Source organism: Bos taurus, chromosome 8 (genome assembly GCF_002263795.3).
Source record: "Bos taurus isolate L1 Dominette 01449 registration number 42190680 breed Hereford chromosome 8, ARS-UCD2.0, whole genome shotgun sequence".
In the NCBI taxonomy this organism is placed as follows: Eukaryota; Metazoa; Chordata; class Mammalia; order Artiodactyla; family Bovidae; genus Bos; species Bos taurus.
Window position 1 is genome coordinate 24,931,684 of NC_037335.1, and position 21,078 is coordinate 24,952,761.

At 37.7% G+C, this 21,078-nt stretch overlaps 1 protein-coding gene across 4 annotated transcripts in view; it reads right to left on the reverse strand.

The window, feature by feature from the left end:
• DENND4C (DENN domain containing 4C) overlaps window positions 1-21,078 on the reverse strand; it is a 119,315-nt gene that overhangs the window by 10,987 nt on the left and 87,250 nt on the right. For 3 of the 4 annotated variants that reach the window (XM_002689565.7, XM_005209911.5, XM_059889382.1), the window contains 7 exons: window positions 16,522-16,699; window positions 15,581-15,690; window positions 15,073-15,248; window positions 8,859-9,041; window positions 7,574-7,769; window positions 5,027-5,272; window positions 3,323-3,440 (listed from right to left, as the gene is read on the reverse strand). In XM_002689565.7, coding sequence (XP_002689611.3) covers window positions 3,323-3,440; window positions 5,027-5,272; window positions 7,574-7,769; window positions 8,859-9,041; window positions 15,073-15,248; window positions 15,581-15,690; window positions 16,522-16,699 — 1,207 coding nt within the window. Of the gene's footprint in view, window positions 1-3,322; window positions 3,441-5,026; window positions 5,273-7,573; window positions 7,770-8,858; window positions 9,042-14,028; window positions 14,076-15,072; window positions 15,249-15,580; window positions 15,691-16,521; window positions 16,700-21,078 lie in introns of those variants that run through there. The other variant, XM_015472430.3, reaches the window with a different exon arrangement.

Genomic DNA, 21,078 nt, shown 5'->3' on the forward strand with positions numbered 1-21,078 from the left:
AACTGCTCTAACAAGAACCTCCAGTACAATGTTGAAAAGAAATAACGAAAACAGACATCTTTGTCTTGTTCCTGTGCTTAGAGGGAAAGTATTTAGTCCTTCTTCACTAAGTATGAGACCAGTTGTAGGTTTTCAGATATTCATAATCAGGCTGAGGAGGTTTCTTTCTATTCCTAGCTTGTTGAGTGTTTTTAACAAAGGACAACAGATTTTGTGAAATGCTTCAGTTGTGCCCATTCAGATATCATGTGGATTTTGTCCTTTATTCTGATTGATACGGTGTATTATTGTAAGTGATTTTCAAATCAACACAGCATGTCTGGGGTAAGAGCACTGGTCATGACGTACAGTCCCCTTTATAAATTGATGGATTTGGTTTACAGTATTTTGCTGAGGATCCTTATGTCTATATTCATAAGTGATACGGATTTTTCATTTTTGTTTCCTATGATGTCTTTGGGTTTTGTATCAGGGTAATACTGGCCCTCTCACCAAAATCTCCACTTTTTCCAAGAGTGCTTTTAGGTTTGAACTTCTCCAGTCTGTCCCAAATAAGATTATTTCCTTTGGGGAGAACTTCTGAGCTCTCTGTTCTTATGGCCTGTCTCTCGGCCACTGCTCTGGAGCCGGGGCTGGGAACTGTGGCCTTCTCTTAGAATGATTCCCCTACTTTGTGAGTGGGGCACTGGAGGGATGCAGTTGCCTCCAATTCTTTAGCTTGCCTCAAATGGCATAAAACCTCTCCCTTATGAGCAAGATGCTGTGAGAACAATCAGAGCTCCAGTATTCAAAGGTTGCTGAAACAGGCAATGAATGGGGGATGAGTGGAGGAAGTGAGCCTCCTCATGTCCTGGAACCGAACCTCTGTGCTATAGAGCTGGTCGAGTTGGGAGCATGAGAACTGCTGACAACCTGTCTTTCCCAGGGAGATGCTATAGCCCCTTGACTGGGGGCTGGTGGGGAGCAGCAAGTTGTAGCCCAAGTGCTACAGAAATCACTGTTTCACTGCAATTTAATATATATTTTCTTAAATAAATGTTTCTTCATTTTCCTCTATAGTCATAGACATACACAGATACATTTGTCTTTAATAACTTTCACCAATTATGTTGTTTTGCTGGGAATTGGGACTGTGCAGCTCCCCATACTGCTTTTCCAAAAGTCACTACTCAATTCTATTATGTCTTATAATCTTATTTATGTGCCAGTTCTTCACTTAAAGAAACCAAGTAAAGAAACAAAGCTATTCTTGGGAATTCTAAATTTTGTTCCTACCACAAATTATAGAACATTTTAAAACACTTATCTATTTCAAGATATGAGGGGAAACAACTAAAGAAATTGTGGTTATAATTCTATTTTTTTCTAGCATAAATTTCAAGGTTATTCTGCTCCTGCTTAAAAAGTGTTCAAATATCATAACTGGAAAAACAACAAAAAGACAAAAATAGATACATTTAGTCATAATTTTGTGATTGACATATTTCAAGGGAAAATGTCAGATTCTTCTCTTCTAGCTTAAGTAAAATGTTAAGTAGTAAAAGACTGTAGGAAAAAATACAATCCCTTTTCTCTTCTGAGCAGGTACTGCTAACAGCTTGGGATATATATAGTTTTTTAGACCTTTTTCTATGCATACGTTAAAAACATACAGGGGCTTCCCTGGTGGCTCAGTGGTGAAGAATCTGCCTGCCAATGCAGGAGACGTGGGTTCAATCCCTGATCCAGGAGGATCCCACATGCTGCAGAGCAATTAAGCCCATGTGCCACAACTACTGAGCCTGGCTCTACAGCCTGGGAGCCACAACTCCAGAAGCCGCACGCCCTTGCGCCTGTGCTCCGCAAAAAGGGAAGCCACTGAATGACAAGCCCTCACCACAACGGGAGCGGCCCACCACGCACCACAACCAGAGAGAAGCCCGGGCAGCAATGAAGACCCAGCACAGCCAAACAAGTAAATATTAATAAAGCATTTTGGTTTTTTTAATTCCTGCAAAAAAGATCATATACTGTTCTACAACTTGCCTTTTTCCACTTAATATAATGGGCATCCATCCTTTCAGGAACCTATATAGAAATAACTCCTTCCTTTTCTTGTTTGCCAACATTTCATAATGTGGGTTTATCACAACTCTCTCGTTAGGTATTAAGTTTTTCATTATTATAATCTTTTGGGAAGCATCGTGGTACTGACAGCTTTGTACACTGTATATCTACAGAGCAGCAGTTTAATGTTTCTTCCACGAACTGCCTACTGATACCATTTACTCACTGACCTATTGGATTGTCTGTGGTTTCTTACGGACTCACAAGGCTTCTGAATACTGGATAACCTTTTAAACCCCTTGTAAAAATATGTTCTATATATAAAAAACTGCAAATAAAGCCAAAATCTTTGACGCTTATATCAATATAATTGAAATTATCATCTACACAAACACATCTGCTGTACAGAATTTACTCTCCAAATACCTCACCAAATTAATATTTGATAGACAGACTGTAAGAATCACACAAAAAAGCCACTCTTCAGCTCAACAGGACATCTGATTAACAGGTTGATACAACAAATAAATTTGAAATAAAATGGAAAAAAGCCTGAGGAGATACTAAAAGTGAATGAAAGATTTAAAAACAAAGCAAAATAATTAATCTCATCTCCTCAATTCTATTTTTCCCTCAGGCATACATTTTTATTTACTACTAAAGAAGCAAAGTTATGTCCAACCTAGATAGCATATTTAAAAGCAGAGACATTACTCTGCCAACAAAGGTCCGTCTAGTCAAGGCTATGGTTTTTCCTGTGGTCATGTATGGATGTGAGAGTTGGACTGTGAAGAAGGCTGAGTGCTGAAGAATTGATGCTTCTGAACTGTGGTGTTGGAGGAGACTCTTGAGAGTCCCTTGGACTGCAAGATCAGCCCTGGGATTTCTTTGGAAGGAATGATGCTAAAGCTGAAACTCCAGTACTTTGGCCACCTCACACGAAGAGTTGACTCACTGGAAAAGACTCTGATGCTGGGAGGGATTGGGGGCAGGAGGAGAACGGGACGACAGAGGATGAGATGGCTGGATGGCATCCCTGACTCGATGGACTTGAGTCTGAGTGAACTCCGGGAGTTGGTGATGGACAGGGAAGCCTGGCGTGCTGCGATTCACGGGGTCGCAGAGAGTCGGATACGACTGAGCAACTGAACTGAACTAAACTGAAACAGTATTTTACTGTGTGGATGGACTGTACAGTAATTTGCTTATGTAGTCACCTGTGGATGGATATTTGGTTGTTTCCAGTTTCAGTCTTTTACGTCTTTATTTTACTTACTAAAATTTCTCCATGCGACATACAGAGGTTCTCCTGGTTCCTGATGAAGGTTGATATTATCCCATAACAGCTGAATATAAACAAGTTTGCTATCCTGGGACAGAGATGACAGGGGAAGCTAAAAAAGATCAATAGACAGTATTAGTACCCTAAGCACAGTAATAACTAAGCATAATAGTAATTACCAGTGGACCTAGCAAAGCTTGATTATATAAAACAGGTGAGTCCTTTTCAAAATTCTAGACCTGGAGCACGGCATAGTTGAGAGCCCTTCCTCCTGGGACACAGGGCGCAGCCGGAAAGGCAGCCGCCCCCTTGCCCGTCACGCACTGCACATTCCTGGGGAATTTGGTGCTAAACCACTCACAGATGACTTGCTTCTGAGTCGAGATTTAGTACACAGCAGAGCAGCTCCCTCGCTGTGATCTACTGAAAGTCAGCCCTCGACATTAGGGTTTGTAAAAAAAAATAAAATTCTAGACCTAAAACTCTGAAGAAAAATTTTAATTTTTACTTGTATCTAAGTACAAATGTTATTATTTTCTGAGGTGCATGATTCTCACTCTGAATTTCAAGGACTGAGTGACAACTTGGTAACTGGCACAGCAGTCACGTGAATGTGATTAACCTTCATCACAGCAAATTTTAAGATACGAGAAAGTACTACAGTTACTACTATCTCATTGTACTGCTGCTGCTACTGCTAAGTCACTTCAGTTGTGTCCGACTCTGTGCAACCCCATAGATGGCAGCCCACCAGGCTCCTCCGTCCCTGGGATTCTCAAGCAAGAATACTGGAGTGGGTTGCCATTTCCTTCTCCATCTCATTGTACTGACTAGTACATAAATCAGTCAAAACAGTTTACAAGACTCTCAAAGTTTATTGTGCCTCTGATGTATGTTTGGGGTGGGGGGGTATCTCTCAATATTCAGTATCATAAGTTTACTGTCTCCCTGGGAGTCAAGGATGCCAGCTCAAGCAGAGTCAGAGAGCCAGACTGTGGTCTTAGCCCCTCATCACTTATTCAGTATGTGACCTAGCAAAATAACTTCACTAGTTTTTAAATATATCTGAAAAATATGGCAAATACAAATCCTTTAAAATAAAGTGAGAATTTCAGCTGGGAATATCTTTTCAAAAAAGTTTTTTTTATTTCTATTGGAGTGTAGTTGATTAACAATGTTGTGACAGTTTCAGGTGGACAGCAAAGTGACTCAACCATACATATACATGTATCCATTCTCCCCCAAACATCCCTCACAGCTAGGAATATTATATTTCAGAATAAAAACCACTTTTCTAGCTACTCCTGCCACTAGAAATGATCATATAACTAAATTTAGGCCAAACAAATACATATAAAAAGATTATATGTAAATCTAGGAACTATCCCTAAAGAAAGAATATATTCTCCATCCATTTTTCTTCTTTCTGCTGGCTGGAATATGGATGTGGTAGCTTGGAAGTAGAGTACAGCTATCCTAGACCAGGTGTAAAACTTGGAGGCCACACTACAAGCAAAAAAGATAGAAGGCTCTCAAGTCCCTAGCATTATACCATCCCTGGACCACCTATCTAAATTTTTAAGTGAGAGAGAAATAACCTATGACTTAACACTACTATTGTATACTTCCTAATACCTGAAGTGAAGCCTCATCCTAACCAACATGAATGTAGTTTAAGTACAGAAGTTGGTTCCCTACCTGTACGCCTCCATTACAATGTTCAGAAGTGAGGATAAGTCCTGGCAAGTTACTAGGAAGATCCAAACGCCTGAAATACCAAACGAGGTTCCAGAAAATGATTGGATGTTGATTGATGAATGAGGACGTGTGAATCACCTGATCGCCTTCATTTTCTAGCAAAGATTCAAGTTCTTTGCGAAGCACTAGAGGACTCAAGTAAGGCACAGAAACAGGGGGAGGGTTGGGTCTTTTTCCTAAAGGATCCTTAAAAACAGAAATATAAAAAGAAGTAAATATGATCAATTTTATTATGTATGTTTCAGAGTATGTCTCAATGAGAGCACACTTTTCTGTCCTTTCAAACTTATTTCAGGGCCATTACTACATGTAGTATAACACCCTGAAGAAAACATAAAAGAAGAAAAAGTACTTAATCATAAATACCCTTAAGTTAAATGATTATGAACAAAAATTATTAATCCATATACTAGGCCCTATTTTAAACATGAGTTTCTCTTATCACATTAAGAGCAATGCCCTATGTATGACTGATTTTTCCTTTTCAACTTTTTACAAGAAATATTTGCGTTTCTGATGTTTCATAATGATACCAAAAAAATCTGACTTTATCTTCCACGTAAAACTCTAAACAGAGGAGGCCATTTTTTGTGTTAATATTTCTTGATGAGTCTTTAAAATATATCTAACTTGTTTATACATTTAACTGCAATAAAAACTAAAGAGCAATTTTAGAAATCAAATGAAATAATGAAAATAATGGAAAAAGAAACCCAACCTAGACTTTGTAAGTTGTACACAATTAGAATAAAGTGTTTATGACCAATATTAACAAGTACCCATGGTGCCCAGATTGAGATCTCCAAATACTGTTTTTCTCTAAAAGGAATGTTTCTTAAAGAAATGGCTGATTCGAGGTCTGAAGAAGGAAATATGTAACACTTGAGCATCAAACATCTTGTAATACAAGAAAGCAAGGAAACTTTAAAAGAACTTATACAAAGGTGAAAGTTACTCAGTCGTGTCTGACTCTTTGCAACCCCATGGACTAGTTCATGGAATTCTCCAGGCCAGAATACTGGAGTGAGTAGCCTTTCCCTTCTCCAGGGGATCTTCTCAACCCAGGGATCAAACCCAGATCTCCCGCATGGCAGGCACATTCTTTACCAGCTGAGCAACCAGGGAAGCCCAAGATTACTGGAGTGGGTAGCCTATCCCTTCTCCAGTTGGTCTTCCCAACCCCAAATCGGGGTCTCCTGCATTGCAGGCGGATTCTTTACCAACTGAGTGATCAGGAAAGACCCATAAAAGCTAATAGAGTTGTGTCAAAAGGAATAAGGCACCAACAGGCAGAGGCTTCTAGCTGACCAAAGAAGGAATAAAATACGCATCAATAAGGGTAACAACAGCAGTGGATGTAAACATAAATGTTTAAACCCATGAGGTCATAATGAAACCCTATGCCCCCAGATAATGGATCACCTTGGAGAATGCTAGGAACCCAACTTGTCAGTGTGAAGTTTGATAAATAAAAGGAAAAATTAAAATCAAACATCTATCTTGCTTTTCCAACATAAACTGCATTTTTGGAAAAAAATCAGACAAAAGCCATAGCATAAGTTTCTCTTTATAAATATATTTCATATAATAAAGAAGATGACAGAATTAGAGTATTGTCATATTATAGCTCCAAATGGATAACTTATCTAGGCATTAAGGGGTTAACAGCTGCTAAGCCCACAGAGATAGTTCACGTCCTTTGAGACATACCACTACTGATGAAGCTGCCTTGTAAAAATACACAAATGAACAAAACAGAACAAAAAACCTGAATCTGATCAAGCTTCGAGCTGCAATTACCAACTTACAGGGTTGTATTCAACAAATAAATTACAAGGGGAAAAAAGAGTCTATAGACTTAAAAAGACCAGAAAGCAGATCACCAATCACAAAGCATTATTTGATCCTGATTCCTCAAACTGCAAAGCACACATACGTGACATTTTTGAAATCACTAGAAATTCGAACGAAGACTGAATGACCCTGATCCATCATTTGTTATTTCCTGGGTCTGATAATGGCACTTTTTTGTTTGTTTGACTTTTGGCCGCACTGTGTGGCGAGTGAGATAGTAATTACCTGACCAGGGACCGACCTGCACCCCTTGCATTGGGAGTGTGGAATCTTAACGACTGAACCAACAGCATTACGTTTTTAAGAGTCTTTATCTCTTAGAGATAAATACTGAAATATTGACAAATGGAATATATGTTTGAAATTTGCTTCAAATGGATCTACAAAAGAATTGAGTGAGGGTATACATGACAGAAAAATATAAGTTGAAAATTACTGAAGCTGGATGGTGCCACAAAAGGACTCATTATGCTCTTCTGGTTATTTGTATACATTTTTGAAATCTGAAAGTTCTTAGCCTGCTTATGAAAATGTATCACTTTTCATGTGATTAAAAAAACCTATTACAGAAGAAGACGCTATTTTAATATATACTTACAGGAACACACAGTATAATTATAATGTTGTACATACCACAACTTCCTGCAGACTGTTTGGAAGACTAACTGTTGAAATGCCATGAAACGGTCGCTGGGAAAAGTCCATATTTTGCAAGGGACCTCCAACACTGTGACTTCTAGTCAAAGACACATTTCGTTTTGATAAACTGTTAGGCACAGGTGAAATTTTCATAGTTTGGACATCTCCGCTGGCTTTCATTATTTCATCACTTAAAAAAAGGAAGAAGAAATGCTGTGGTTAGATTAGTTTAAACAATCTAAATCTGTAGAGTTAGAGTATTTTCTATAATAAATTTTGAATGTACTGAATATATCTGAGAAGAGTCAGTACTGCCTTATAGGAATTAACTTTTCTTCAGGTATTTTTGTAAAATCAGTCAGAAAAACAGGATGAAGTGGATGATCTGATGAGGGTAGAAGAGGGTATATGGTAAGTATTATGGTATAATTTTTAAAAGACTAAGTGCCCATTCACGTGCTCTATTCAAACATTTCACCTTTATTAAACAAAATCACCTGGAAGTATGTATACTGCATCCAAATAAGTAATGCAGATTCACTGTCAAGTATTTAATCTCTACTAGGCCATGACCCGGGTTTCCCTTGTGGCTCAGCTGGTAAAGAATCTGCCTGCAATGCAGAAAACCTAGGTTTGATCCCTGGGTTAGGAAGATCCCCTGAAGAAGGGAAAGGCTACCCACTCCAGTATTCTGGCCTGGAGAATTCCATGGACTGTGTAGTTATGGGGCTGCAAAGAATCGGACAGGACTGAGTGACTTTCACTTTCAGGCCATGACCCACCTAAGAACAGAGGTCAGATTTTATTTACTTTTTTATTTTTAGTGTTTAGCATAATGCTGAGCATACAGTAGGCTCTCAATAAATGTTTGAATCAATATTTAAGAGTTAAAGGTATACTTCTCTGTAAAGAGAGTATGTATCTGGAAACTGGCAATGACTACACTGAAAGGGAAAATACTTTTTATTGTTGGGAAGTTCATTTCTGGAAAAGACCACTGTAAAACATTAAACAGTATTAAAAATGGTTTATCATCAGATTCATTCATTAGATATTTAAACACTGTGAAAATCGCTCAGTTGTGTCTAACTCTTTGCGATCCCATGGACTGTATAGTCCAGGGAATTCTCTAGGCCAGAATATGGGAGTGGGTAGCCTTTAAAGTTACATTCTTAAACATGCCAGAACTTATGTCTATGTCATCCAGGTTGTATTTAAAGATGAAATTTTTACAGGGGCACCCAATTTTTTATAAAGAGTTCTCTGAATTCTATGGTACCTTGATTCAACTGCAGAGCTTGTTTCTTCAGTAATGGTCTGGTTATGTTTTGGCAAATCCGTAAGGTTGATCAGGTCAGGTTCTGCTGGACTGGATATGGGTTTGTGCTCCAAAGGTTCACTTGCCAATGGAATGCTGCCACTTTGTAAACTGTCACCAGAGGTACTTGGTTTCAAGAAAAAGCTAAATAGGGACCCGTCCAAAAAAAAAGAAAGTATAAAAAAGTCTATAAAAATCCTAGAATCCTCCAAATGTCATCATATTTATAATCACTGTATAGTAAAATAGTCACTAATAAATTATACAAATCCATAGAAACACTGACTATTTCAAACACTCACATACACACACTCTTGCTCTCATTCTCTCTTCTTCTCTTGTCTGAAATTTTTCAAATGAAAAGATCCAGAGGAAGTCACTATAGTTCAATACAAAATCCCTTCAGTTTTTGAGAGACACTAAAGAAAGCTATGAAGGAAGTTGGAAAGCAAAATATTTCATTAATTTTCTTAATTAAAAAAAATAAACAATAGCATTTTAACATGTATTAACTTGTAACTATTTATAATACCCTTCCCCCCCCCTTAAGAATCTCCATTTTTGTCTTTAGTCATTCTCTCTCCCCTCTATTAATTCAGTAATTTATTTTCATCTTCTCTCTTTCTCCTTCTGGGTGGGGATGGGGTGAGAGCTTTGCCTTGCAAGGGACATAAACAGTGCTTTATGAAGTCATAATAATGTTCTGTATCTTGATTTGCAGAAATCAAATTTACCTTAAATGAAAAAAAAACTGTAAATAAATACTGAACTCTAGTTAATGATACGAACGCTCAAGTCTTTGGGGGAAAGGTATTTTTATTATTATTAATATAATATTACTACATATTATTATTACTAATAGGCCATACTGCGAAGCATGCAGGATTTTAGTTCCTTGACCAGGGCTGAACCTGTGTCTCCTGCAAAGCACTGAGCCCTAACCACTGGACTGCCAGGGAATTCCACCCCCGACCCATCTACATCTTATTTTAAACAAATAAAAATATAAGATGGACTGATGGATGGATGGAAGAATAGACAGGTGATAAAACAACAATGTAAAGTAACTGAAGAATATAGGGGCAGATATTTGGGTGTACTGTAAAAAAAAAATCTTGAATTAAACTTGGCCCTAAGTAGGAAATTTTCCATAATGACATACTGGGGAGGAAGATTAATAATGCTGGTTTATATTCAATTAGAAAATATAAAATAAGATACCACAAAAGCTTAAGAAACTCAATTAACAAAAAAGTACAAAATTTATGGAGAATAATTTACAACTCTATTAAAAGAAGATCTAAAACAGGGAGATACATACTATGCTCATAGGAGAATAATACTAAAGATGTCCATTTCCCCAGAATTAAGCTACAAATCTATTTGAATCCCATGAAAACTTAAGGTGGACTTTTTCTGTGGGGGAGGACTCAAAGTTACTCTAAAGTTTTATATGCATAACCAAAAAACTATAAGAAATTTCCAAAGGGGAACTTACCCTACCAACCAGACATAACATAAATATAGTAATAAAAATAATACAGTATTGACAGAACACAGAACCAGAGTGAGGTGTATACATAGGAACTTGATATATGATAAAGGTGATACTATATATAATAGTAATGAAGGAAGGATGTAAAACTGGCTCATTATATGGAGAAAAACAAACCTGGATCTCTATGATCATATACAAAGGTAGACTACAGATGTATTTAAAACCTAAATACCACAGGGAAAATACAAAGGCAACAGAAGAACATTAGGAAAAGATTTTCATGTACTATAGATGGGAATCTTTGGAATCTTGTTTAAAAAGAAGATTTCAAATGCACAAATCATAAGGTGGAAAACTAATGCATGATAACATCAAAACTGGTCATTTCTCGTCAAGGAATTAATATCAAGAATATTCAAGACAGGAATTCCCTGCCTAGTAGTTGGGACTCTGTATTCTCAGTGCCTAGGGCCTGGGTTCCATCCCTGGTCAGGGAACTAAGATCCCACAAGTGGCATGGTGCAGCCAAGAAAAAAAAAAAAAGAATAGTGAAGACAGATCAACAAGAAAAAGAAACTAAACACAAAAATGGGTAAAAGCGAGTGACATCTGCAAAGTGGCACAGTGGAAAGCTATCTTTATCTTGTCCCTTCAATTTACAAGCAGTAAAACATCAACAATGCAACAAAGGTACCTCTGCCTAACAATGGAGATTCCCACACACCTGTACATCTAAAGGTGGATGGACTAGAACACACAGCGGAGGCGAAACTGAAGGAAAAGCACAAGTACAGCCTCCAGTCTTGGCATTCTGCTCTGGCAAGCTAAGTCTGCAGCCTCAGAAAACCTAGCAGCAGTGGGGGCAAGTGCACACAACGCCAGCTTCCCAGAAGCAGCAGCGCCTGTCATGACAGGTAACTGAGTGGCAAAGGGGCTTCAGACCTCATCCCTCTGGCCACTGAGGAACCCACAACTCTGGCCCCCTGCCCCACCTTCCCACGCCAGTGGAGCCCACAAACCTTAGAAAGTCAAATGACCACTACCAGCAGTGGCAGAGCCTGCAACCCTGGGGATTCCAGACAAGAGGGAAGAGCCCACCATCCCAACGCACCAGGTCGTAAGACACCAGCAACAGTGGCGGCAGCGAAGCACCAATGACCCCAAGGCCCAAAAAGCAATAAGGAGGTCACAAGGCCACACCTCTGACAGAGGCAGTGGAGTGTGGAAAGTGCAAACTCGCATATAATAGAGGCAGTTCAGGTAAGAGGAACCAAAGACTTGTGCTATTAATATATCACCACCTACCGGAAATCAAGAGGCCTCTATTTTTTGACCAGTTGAATTGTCAGAATCAAGCAGAAAGGTGTTCAGTACTTCAAATATGTTGGCAAGGGGAACAACTCACCAAGCATCATGAAGCACCAGAGTAACATGTATCCTCCCCACACACACAAAAAAATTACACTCCCCCAGAACCCAAACTTAAAGCTACAAATACTGCAATCTAACTGATTAAGATAATGCAAAATAGCTGTCATAAAGAAACTCAGTAAGCTAAAAGGAAACTCAGGCAGTTCAACCTCAGAAATGAAATTACTAAACAGAGAGAATACTCTATAAAACAAACAGTATCTGGGATGACTAGGTATAAGATAGGCTCAAGGATGTATTGTACAACATGAGGAATACAGTCAATATTCTGTAGTAACTAAATGGAAAATAAAAATTGTATAAAAATAATAATAATAAAAAAGAAAAGCAAAACTCCCACATAAAACAACACCCAATGACTTGCTGTCTCCAGAAGACTCACCTCAGTTCCAAGGACAAACATAGACTACATGTGAAGGAAAAGAATATGATACTCCAAGAAAACTGCTGCCAAAAGAAAGCGGGTACAGCCCTACCCTTATCAGACAAAACAGACTTCAAACCAAGAAGGCAGTAAAGGACAAAAATGGATAGCAAATAATGATAAATATTTATCATTTATTACTGATAAATAATATTCATCAAGAAGACACATTTATATGCACCTAATATAGAAACACCAAAATATATTAAAAAGTATCAGATCTAAAGAGAGAAATTGACTAACACAGTAAGAGACTTTTTAATACCCCATTTACATCAATGGATAGACCATCCAGACAGAGAGGAAAGCAACCTTAAATGAAACCTAAGATCAGAATTTGATAAATTTATATAGAACATTCCATCCAAATGCATTAGAATACACATTCTTCTCAAGTATACATGGAACTTTCTCAAGGATGCACCATATGTTGAGACAGAAAACAATGCTCAATAAGTAAATAAAAATAAATAAAAGAAGACTGAAATCATATTGTTATCTTTTCTAATCACAGTGGTATGGAACTGGAAATCAACTATAAGAAAGCTGAAAAAAATCACAAATATGTGGCTAATGAATAATATGCTACTGAAACACTGGTTTAATGAAGAAATCAAAAGAGAAACAAAAAATTACCTGAAGACAAACAAAAATATGACATTTCAAAATCTATGGGATGCTGCAAAAACAGTACTAAGAGGGAAGTTAGAGAAATACAGGCCTACTTCCAGAAACAAAATCTGAAATAAACAACTTAACCTTACACATAAAGGAACCAGAAAAAGAACAGGGAGTTCCCTGGTGGTCCAACGGTCAGGACTCCGTGCTTTCACTGCCAGGGCCCCACGTTGGATGCCTAGTCAGGGAACTAAGATCCCACAAATCACGGGGCACAGCCAAAAATAATCTAAAGAACAAACCCCAAAGTCAGTAGAAGGAAAGAAATAAATAATAAAGATCAGAGTGGAAATAAATGAAAGTGATAGTGAATTCGCTTAGTCATGTCCAACTCTTTGCGACCCCATGGACTATAGCCTACCAGGCTTCTCCGTCCATGGATTCTCCAAGCAAGAATACTGGAGTGGGCTACCATTTCCTTCTCCAGGGGATCTTCCTGACCCAGGGAGCGAACCCAGGTCTTCCAATTGGAGGCAGACGCTTTAAGCTCTGAGCCACCAATGGATGAGACTAAAATGACAACAGAAAAGACCAGTGGAACTAAAAGCTGGTTCTTAAAAAGATAAACACAACAGACAAATCTTTAGCTAGACTGAGAGAGAAGGCTCTGATAAATACAATCAGAAACAAAAAGAAAATAACAAAGGGCACCAGAGGAATACAAAGGATTATAAGAATATTTTAAAAACCAGCTATATACCAACAAACAGGACAACCTAGAAGAAATGTACAAATTCTTGGACTAGTACAACCTTCCAAGACTGAATCATGAAGAGATTTGAATTGATTGTTAGTACAGTCTGAAGCAGTAATCAAAAAGCCTCTAAAAAACAAATGGCCAGGACCAGGCAGTGTCACAAATAAATTCTACCAAACATCTATAGATTTAATACCTATCGTTTTCAAACTATACTGAACAATTCAAGAGGAGGGAATACTTTCTAACTCATTTTACAAGACCAACATCACCCAGATGCCAAAATCAGATAAAGACCACACAAAGTAAGAAATAGGTTGGTATCTCTGATGTACAAAGATGCAAAAATCCTCAACCAAATACCAGCAAACCAAATGCAACAATACATAAAAGGATCATATACCGTGATCAAGTGGGATTTGTCCATGGGATGCAAGGATGGTTCAACATCTGCAAATCAATCAATGTGATACATACATTAACAAAATGAAGGATAAAAATATGATCATCTCAACAGGTGCAGAAAAAGCAGCTGACAAGACCAATCATCCATTTATAATAAAAACTCTCCACAAAGTGGATATAGAAGGAATATACCTCAACATAATAAAGGTTATATATGACAAGTCCCTAGCTAACATCATTATCAAAGGTGAAAAGCTGAAACATAACATAGAACTCCTAGCCACAGAAATTAGGCAAAAAAGAGGGAAAAAAGCCATCCAATTTAGAAAGGAATAAGTTTGCAGGTGACATGATTTTATATCTAGAAAACCCTAAAGAATCCACCAAAAAATTATTAGTAGTAATAAATGAATTTAGTGAAGTTGCAGGGTACAAAACCAATAAAAACCTGTTGCATTCTATATACTAATGAGCTAGCAGACAGGGGAATTGAGAAAACAATCCCATTTACAATCACCTTAAGAAGAAAAAAAAAATTATAACTACTTAGGTCAGCAAACAGTTACCAAACTCTCAATTACTTAATGACTGATTATAGATCAGTTAATCTCTTTTCTAATGCCTAGAATTTAGTCATTTCACATTACAGAGCACCACCATAAAAGGGCAACAAGTTAAGAGAAGAGTTAAAGTCCCTTTCATCTTTTTTTTTTTTGGTGGTGGTGGTGGGGAGGCTCCAGAGCACATAATCAAGGTCATTAAGGCAGAAATATTAAATTAATAACTAATATTAGAATTTTTAATTTATAATAACTGATATACTTATATAACCTATAAAGTTTAGCTCCAAAAATTAACTATTAATAATAATCATTTGTTAAATAACATGGAAAAACAGCCTCCTACAATATTAGTATTTTCTCTCAAATACTGAAAATGAAGGAGGGCAAGGAAAGGAACACCTGGAGCACACCATGACTACTTCATTCTTCTGCCTTTTAGAGGGTACTTACCTCTCTAAGGGAGCTTTTACAATACTAACCTTGCAGAGCCTCTCAAGTCTTTAAATTCTATATTGAGAAGAGGCAAGAAGTTGCTTTTACAGAAGGGACAGGCTGTATTCAAATTTGAATCATCTGCCGTCCATCCAGCCATAATTTCTTCATCATAAACTAAAGCTGCACAAACTCTGCACTGTGAACAACTTGACATCAAAACCTAAGAGCATAAAAACACACATACTGAAAACCACTGCAGTGAATAGTGGTCTTAATAGTCTTGGTACTCTTAATAGTCCATCCTCTCGAGACAAACATAGAACTGTATTTATTCTGTGGATCACATTTGAAATTAATAACAGAACAATTACTTTATAGGTAAAACTACTAGCTTATTGCCTTGTTTACATAAGACACCAGAAAATTTAACAAAATGACTTATTTTATTATTCTGTCCAGAAAGGTATCATAGAATTCTGTTAAAATGCCACTCTGAAATAAAAATATGTTTACTGCCACTTTATTATTATGGGCTGAATATAGAACTTTTACCTCCATTGCACAATTCTGATAGATGCTGGACATGCTGGTGTTTGGAGAAGAACCATGATCTGACTTTTCAAATTCCTGCCCTTTCATGCCTCTTAGAAATGGAAGTTCACCTAGAGAGAAGTAAACATCATAATACATTATGTATGAAAATGTCCTTATTCTTTGGAAATGCATATTTAGGGGGAAATACCATGAAGTCTACAATTTATTTTCAAAAGGTTTAGTATCAAAATGTACTTATGTACATTTAACAATAGTTAATTAAATCTAGGTGGAGAATATATGATTGTTCACTATATGATTCTTTGAACTTTTTAAAGTATTGGAAATTTTTCATAATAAAAAGTTGGAGAAAATGAATAAAATTACAATTTAAAAAATAACACAGAACTAGGAGATTTCAGTAATATAGCAAAGAAATTCTAAATTCTAGTAAATAACTGATTCGCCTGGAAAGCTGGTCAAAAATATATATTCTTAAAGTCCCATTCCACAGATTAAGTCTCAAAAGTTTTAGCCTAGGGCTTGGATATTTGTATATACTTATAAACAAATACCCCAGGTGATTTTGAGATACACTAAAGTATGAGAACTAATGATACAATCCACAAATATACATAAATAAAAAACTCAGTGGATTTCCCAGGCAAGAATGCTGGGGTGGGTTGCCATTTCCTTTTCCAAGGGATCTTCCCAACCCAGGAATTGAACCCACATCTCCAGCACTGCAGGCAGATTCTTTACCACTCAGCCACCAGGGAAGCCACAGTCTGATTCCACACAGTACTTTAAGACCTTATAAAATAACAGTGGTTAATATGGTGTGGCTATACACAAATCTACCCGATCATCTCGACAAATGGGGCTTACTGTGTGTGTGTGGTACAGGGATAAGAATTATGGGCATATAAATCAGGAGAGAGGACAATCCTCCCCATTACCTGGTGAGTAATGCAGTTTTCCTATATCTCCACTGCTGCTACTACTGCCGAGGCTTGTGTTGCTCTGGGTAAGTTCACTGGGGACCAACCCTGAGATACTCGTATTAGGTGATATATTCTCTCCCAAAATATGGTCTTCAAGGCCAGCTGGGAAACTGTAATCTCTATTTGTTTCCTCCTTTAATTGGAAAAAATAAAATACCACATATATACATAAGATCTTCTCCAATGAGAATATATTCACTCTATCCTTTTCAGAATTAAATTCATCTATAATTCTAAAATCATCATCACCATATGTTCTGAAACCTTGACCTCTTTCTATTATTTGGAATTTCTCTTCCATACTCTTAAGACATTCAAGCAATGACCTATGCTTTAAGATCATGCTGTGACCCTAGTATAATTAGGACTGTGGGGTTTATCCCAATATTCAAACTATAAAATGAAAGAACTCTAGGAGCTCACTGCGTCCAATGTAATCAGAGACCCCAGTACAAACAGAGGAGGGGCTTAAGAGTCAAGAGAGCCAGACTGTGATCTTGGTTCCCCATTACATACTGTGATCCTACAGAAATGATCCTACAGAAATGACTTAACTTCCTTTTTAATTATGTTATCTGAAAAATGTGGATAATATGAGTACATTAAGATCAGATAATTGTGAGAATTTTTGCTAGCAATATGATTATTCTGAAAACAACCATCATTATTAGAGGAGTAAAACATGAACAAAGTTCTGAACACTGTAATTGTTGATTACAGCGACTGTAATGCTTTAAGTGATTGCTGATGCTTTAAGATAGTAAACATTTCACTAAGCAGTTTCCTTTTTAATTTATGCTTTAAAGAAGACTTATATGCCTTCCTTATTATAAAACTATTTCTGGGTATACATCCAGAAAAAACAGAAACAGTAATTCAAAAAGAGACAGGCACCACAATGCTCACAGCAGCACTATATAAAATAGCCAAGACATGGAAGCAACCCAAGTGCTTATCAACAGATGACAGGATCACGCAGATGTGATAAACACACACACACACACACACACACACACACACACACACACACAATGGAATGTTACTCAGCCATTTAAAAAAAATAAATAAAAAATTGCCATCTGCAGCAACATGGAAGGACTTAGTATTACGGCTAGTGAAATAAGTAAGAGAAAGACCAACACTGTATGATGTCATTCATATGTGGCATCTATAAAGTAACACTAATGAATGTGTATGAAACCAGAAACAGACTCACAGAGATAGAAAACAGACTTGCGGTTACCAAGGAGTAAGGGGAGAGGGGCAAATCAGGGTGATGGATGTAACAGATACAAGCTACTTTTCGTAAAACAGATAAGCAACAAGAATTTACTGTCTAAGAGACAGTACGTGGTTTAAAAAAACTAAGGAAATTAACATGTGACACAGTATTAACTAAAGTACAGATTTTGTTCAAATTTCACAAAATGTTATGCTAGTGTCTATTGTTTTCACACCTTAGTCAAAATTCCACATTGTACTTAGTTGCACTGACAGCTTCAGCTACATGCAACAAATTCTGGTAAACTCTCTTTTATTTTTTATTATGTTACAAATATTTTCTAATTTTCCTTGTTATAGCTTCTTTGATACACCCATCATTTAAAAGTGGACATTTAATTTCCAATTACATAGGTTTTTAAAGTATCTTTGAGATTTCTCATTTTGATACTAATATTCTCATTTAAATGCTTTTTTCTCTGCAATCACTCTGTATTTTTTCAGTCTTTTAACTTTAATGAGGATTTCAACGGCCAAGTCAAAGATCTCTCTGTGTAAATGTCACACTGCACTTGAAAATATGTAAGGTATTTTCAAATACCTTTTGATATTGATTTCTAACATAATTCCATAATGGTAAGAGAACAAATGGTAAGAGAATAGCAAGGAGAGATAAGAAAGCCTTCCTCCGTGATCAATGCAAAGGAATAGAGGAAAACAACAGAACAGGAAAGACTAGAGAGCTCTTCAAGAAAAGTAGAGATACCAAGGGAACATTTCATACAAAGATGGGCTCAATAAAGGACAGAAATGGTATGGGCCTAACAGAAGCAGAAGATATTACAAAGAGGTGGGAAGAATACACAGAAAAACTGTACAAAAAAGATCTTCATGACCCAGAGAATCACGATGGTGTGATCACTGACCTAGAGCCAGACATCCTGGAATGTGAAGTCAAGTGGGCCTTAGGAAGCATCACTACAAACAAAGCTAGTGGAGGTGATGGAATTCCAGTTGAGCTATTCCAAATTCTGAAAGATGATGCTGTGAAAGTGCTGACCTCAATATGTCAGGAAATTTGGAAAACTCAGCAGTGGCCACAGGACTGGAAAAGGTCCGTTTTCATTCCAATCCCAAAGAAAGGCAATGCCAAAGAATGCTCAAACTACCACACAATTGTACTCGTCTCACACGCTAGTAAAGTAATGCTCAAAACTCTCCAAGCCAAACTTCAGAAATACGTGAACCATGAACTTCCAGATGTTCAAGTTGGTTTTATAAAAGGCAGAAGAACCAGAGACCAAATTGCCAACATCTGCTGGATCATGGAAAAAACAAGAGAGTTCCAGAAAAGCATCTATTTCTGCCTTATTGACTATGCCAAAGCCTTTGACTGTGTGGATCACAATAAACTGTGGAAAATTCTCAAAGAGATGGGCATAATAGACCACCTGACCTGCCTCTTGAGAAACCTGTATGCACGTCAGGAAGCAACAGTTAGAACTGGACATGGAACAACAGACTGGTTTCAAATAGGAAAAGGAGTATGTCAAGGCTGTATATTGTCACCCTGCTTATTTAACTTATATGCAGAGTACATCATGAGAAATGCTGGGCTGGAGGAAGCACAAGCTGGAATCAAGATTGCTGGGAGAAATATCAATAACCTCAGATATGCAGATGATACCACCCTTATGGCAGAAAGTGAAGAAGAACTAAAATCCTCTTGATGAAAGTGAAAGTGGAGAGTGGAAAAGTTGGCTTAAAGCTCAACATTCAGAAAATGAAGATCATGGCATCCAGTCCCATCACTTCATGGCAACAATGGAAACAATGGAAACAGTGGCTGACTTTACTTTTCTGGGCCCCAAAATCACTGCAGATGGTGATTGCAGCCATGAAATTAAAAGATGCTTACTCCTTGGAAGGAAAGTTATGACCAACCTAGACAGCATATTGAAAAGCAGAGACATTACTTTGCCAATAAAGGTCCATCTAGTCAAGGCTATGGTTTTTCCAGTGGTCATGTATGGATGTGAGAGTTGGACTGTGAAGAAAGCTGAGCGCCAAAGAATTGATGCTTTTGAACTGTGGTGTTGGAGAACACTCTTGAGAGTCCCTTGGACTGCAAGGAGATCCAACCAGTCCATCCTAAAGGAGATCAGTCCTGGGTGTTCATTGGAAGGACTGATGTTGAAGCTGAAACTCCAATACTTTGGCCACTTGATGTGAAAAGCTGACTCATTTGAAAAGACCCTGATGCTGGGAATGACTGAGGGCCAGGGGAGAAGGGGCAACAGAGGATGAGATGGTTGGATGGCATCACCAACTCAACGGACATGGGTTTGGGTGAACTCTGGGAGTTGGTGATGGACAGGGAGGCCTGGCGTGCTGCAGTTCATGGGGTTGCAAAGAGTCAGACACGACTGCGCAACTGAACTGAACTCCTTCGAAGGAAAGTTATGACCAACCTAGACAGCATATTAAAAAGCAGAGATTACTTTGTCAACAAAGGTCCATCTAGCCAAGGCTATGGTTTTTCCAGTGGTCACGTATGGATGTGAGAGTTGGACTATAAAGAAGGCTGAGCGCCGAAGAAGTGATGCTTTTGAACTGTGGTGTTGGAGAAGACTCTTGAGAGTCCCTGAAAGGAGATCCAACGAGTCCATCCTAAAGGAGATCAGTCCTGGGTGTTCACTGGAAGGACTGATGTTGAGGATGAAACTCCAATACTTTGACTACCTGATGTGAAGAGCTGACTCATTTGAAAAGACCCTGATTCTGGGAAAACCTGAAGGCAGGAGGAGAAGGGGACGACAGAGTATGAGATGGCTGGATGGTATCATCGACTCAATGGACATGGGTTTGGGTGCGGTCCAGGAACTGGGGATGGACAGGGAGGCCTGGCATGCTGAGGTTCATGGGGTCACAAAGAGTCGGACACGACTAAGCGACTGAACTCAAAGAGAACAGACTCTGTATGACTTCAATAACATTAGACCATGAAATGTTTGCACCTTGTTTTATGTTGCTAGATATGTTCCAGGGTCTTCTGGTTTACAGTCTATGGAAATTTGAACAGAATTTGTATCCTGTTGTGTGAAAACTGTAGAAATCTTAATTATCTCATTTGGTTCATAGTGCTTTTCAGGTCTACTCTTCCCTTCTACTTTTCTATTCATTCTATTAATTTTTGAAAGTTTGATACTGAAACTCCATATAAAAATCTTAATTTATCTACCTAAAAATAATTGTATTATACAGTGGAACTATATATAACTATATATAACT